Here is a 3,685-nt window from a genome sequence, read left to right as displayed (position 1 = left end):
CCTTAATAAGTTAGCTGACGTCAGGGCCATGCGTGGGGGGGGGGGGGGGGCGCGAGCGAGCGCACACACGCACACACACACACACACACACACACACACACACACACACACACACACACACACACACACACACACACACACACACACACACACGCACACACACACGCACACACCCGCTCGCTTGCGTGCGTGCGTGTGTGGGAGGAGTGAGCGCCTCCGGTGCGCATGCGCGACCCGTGGTCTCCGCAGCGGCAGGACACAGGCTTCTGAGACAGAGGGAGAAGCAGCGAGACGCGGCTAGAGAGATGGCGAGGCACCCGAGCGGAGTGCGAGGAGGACTGCTGCACTGTGGCGGCGGGGGGGCTTGAATCACAAAGGACAGGAAGATTTGAAAAAATAAATAATAATAATAATAATTTTTTTAAAAAGGAAGAAAATAATACTCGGGGGAGGAAAGGAGTTCCCTTTTGCAAATAAAAAACAAAAATAGCATTCGATGTGAAAAGGGGATCAAGATTTTACGCATAAGGACTGACTGGGGGATACACTACAGGCAATTAACACCGGAGACTATACCGCATCCACAACAACAAAAGGGAATTGAACTTTTTTACTTGACGTTGAGGAGGACTTCATGGACACCAGCTCGCCGCGGTGCTACCACAGGTCAGATTATCAGATAGATGGTCGGACCGCAGCGCTGCAGCCCCGCCGACCAGGACCATGAACGCCCAGCTGTCGATGGATAATCTTGGCGAGCACTTGCACGGAGTAGTGAGCCATGAGTCCGTCGGCGGCGCCCTGCACGGTCACGGAGGAGGAGAGCTGCTGAGTAGCGCCCACACACACAGTCCGCATTCATCCCGCCCTCCCGGCGGCCCGCCGCCGCGGGGTCCCACTCTGAGCCACCGCGCCGCCATGGGCATGGCGACCCTCCTGGACGGCGGAGACTATCACCCCGGCGTCCCCGGCCACCACGGACACCTGCACCCGGCCATCAGCATGTGCGAGGCCCCCCCCATGAGCATGAGCGCCAGCAGCACCTACACCACTCTCACGCCGCTTCAGCCCCTGCCACCCATCTCCACCGTGTCCGACAAGTTCCCCCACCACCACCATCACCACCACCATCACCACCATCCCCACCACCCCCACCCGCACCAGCGGATCCCCGGCAACGTCAGCGGCAGCTTCACGCTGATGCGGGAGGACGGCCGGGGACTGGCGCCCATGAACACGCTGTATCCCACGCCGTACCACCACAAGGACCCGTGCATGGGCCAGAGCCTCTCGCCGCTGTCCGGCTCCGGCCTGGCCGGCATACACACCTCGCAGGCCGGCATCCCGCCCTATGCGCACCCGGGCGCCGCCATGCCCGGCGAGAAGATGCTCACGCCCAGCGGCTTCGAGGCGCACCACCCGGCCATGCTCGGCAGGCACACCACGGAGCAGCACATGAGCTCCTCAGCGGGCATGGTGCAGCTCAACGGCCTCCACCACCACCACCATCACCACCCGCACGCCGCCGCCGCGCACCTGGGCGCCGTGCAAGGGGTCCACGGGGGGCAGCAGGGGCTCGGGAGCGGCGGCCGGGAACAGGCGTCGGGACCCGGGCAGCAAGGAGGGGGCGTCGGCGGGGGCGGAGGCGGTGGCCTTTCCTCCGGGGGGCAGATGGAGGAGGTGAACACCAAAGAGGTGGCCCAGAGGATCACCACGGAGCTGAAGCGCTACAGCATCCCGCAGGCCATCTTCGCTCAGCGGGTCCTGTGTCGCTCGCAGGGCACGCTCTCCGACCTGCTGCGGAACCCCAAGCCCTGGTCCAAGCTCAAGTCCGGCCGGGAGACGTTCCGACGCATGTGGAAGTGGCTGCAGGAGCCTGAGTTCCAGCGCATGAGTGCGCTCAGGCTCGCAGGTGAGCGAAGCCTCGGTAATAATGCACCGTTTTATAAATTATTTTGTTGTTGTATGTCTTCTTCAGTGCCCTGTTGTTGTTGTTGTTGTTAACTTGTTGTTGTGTTTGCTCTTTTGTCCCTGGTTCATTTGTGATTATGATGCTGCTGAGTGAATATTTATATCAATAGCTTTTATCGGCCGCGTTTCTGGGCACCCACTCTGAGAACTTGCCGATACAATCTATTCATATAAATAGGAATACCGATGGGCCTGTATAGCCTTTAATATGTCTGCCTCTCTCTGTCTGTCTGTCATCGACACTGACTTAGCTTTTGTGAAACAACTTGTGCTCATCATGTCATTTTACCTCAAAATATCGACCGCGCGGGACTGTGTGCGTAAGTTGATCCCTCGGCCAGCAGGGATCGTTAGGAATGGGTGTTTATTTTGGTGTCGATGGATCTGATCAGCTTTTTAATGTCGCGCCCTCGTTGTAAACAGAGAGAGGGGGGGGGGGGTAACAACATCGTGTGTGTGTGTGTGTGTGTGTGTGTGTGTGTGTGTGTGTGTGTGTGTGTGTGTGTGTGTGTGTGTGTGTGTGTGTGTGTGTGAAAAAGTCATTTCAAATGTCAAGTAGGCTGGTCATGTAATCACTCATCATTTGCTGAGAGCTCGGGCCTGTCTGCATGTGCCATATAGCCTATTTTGGATAAATCATTGGCATTTGCGCCGAGATCAATTCGATTTGGCGTATAATAATAATACATCGATATAGGCCTATCCTACGACTAGAATGTAATGTAATAATAGATTAGAATTACAGTAGCAAGGGGGTCCAATGGATTATAGTATAGAATAATACGGATTTTGAAATAAAAACATAATTGTGATGCCGACCGTGTCCTTGTGCTAAACGTGGGAATAGAAGTGGACGGGCCCCGGCCATGCAGCGTCTGTCTAATTAACTGATATAGGCCACTATTAATTTGTCCCTGAGGTGCACGTGAGTCAATCAGAGCGCCAACAAGGGCCAATCCGTTCGACCACACTCACCCACCGCGGGGTTCAAAGATTAGTGGCCTGTTTTCCTTCTTTTTTTTTGTCCTTCTCCAATCAATGTCTTAACTCGTGAAAAAGTGAGGCCGCGTGGAAAGTGTGTGTAATCTCGATTGATTATTTTTCTGCATGTTTTCCCCCATCTGCTGTGCCGTGTGTGTGTGTGTGTGTGTGTGTGTGTGTGTGTGTGTGTGTGTGAGCGCGCGCGCGTGTGTGAGAGAGAGTGAGATAAAGACAAATCCGTTTTAGACTAATACAGATTATGCGACTGAGACGAGTTTGATTTTTTTTTAGCATTATATGCATGTTATTATCGCCACAGTGAGTGTGTCGTCGCATTGCCGTTATATTGAGTTTTGATCAGTCAATGTGAAATGCTATTTTTGAATTATGTTTTCATTGTCAGCCACTATTACAAATAGGCCCCAAACGTTGCCCACCCAAGACCGACGGAAATTGCATGCATGTATCCTGACCTGTCCTGCACCCTGTATTATCATATTGTAGTTTATTTTGTCATTATTTGGTCAGAAATAGGCCAAAGAGGGACGAAATATTCAAAATAGAAATATTCAAACACTGACATTTTTTGGAATTTGTCATGAATAATTTAGACAGGAGGGGGAGGGTGGAATTTACAGTTAAAATCTAAATTAATATAAAAAAACGGAGTGAGCGCCATTTTATCGACCCGTTGCCTCCTTGGTGAACTAGATATGTGATCGCCTGCTGAAGT

At 53.3% G+C, this 3,685-nt stretch overlaps 1 protein-coding gene across 1 annotated transcript in view; it reads left to right on the top strand.

Annotated features, from left to right (window-relative positions):
- Positions 1 to 723: 723 nt before the first annotated feature.
- The window catches only part of onecut1 (one cut homeobox 1), a gene marked incomplete at both ends in the record, with an annotated part of 10,483 nt that continues 7,521 nt past the window's right edge, over positions 724 to 3,685 (top strand). The window contains one exon of the mRNA XM_080761738.1: positions 724 to 1,912. Coding sequence (XP_080617864.1) covers positions 724 to 1,912 — 1,189 coding nt within the window. The remainder of the gene's footprint in view (positions 1,913 to 3,685) is intronic.

The sequence above is a fragment of the Protomyctophum bolini genome (genome assembly GCF_963924005.1).
Source record: "Protomyctophum bolini genome assembly, chromosome: 1".
NCBI lineage: Eukaryota > Metazoa > Chordata > Actinopteri > Myctophiformes > Myctophidae > Protomyctophum > Protomyctophum bolini.
Note: the sequence above shows the minus strand (reverse complement) of the source record. Positions and strands in the feature narration are given on the sequence as shown.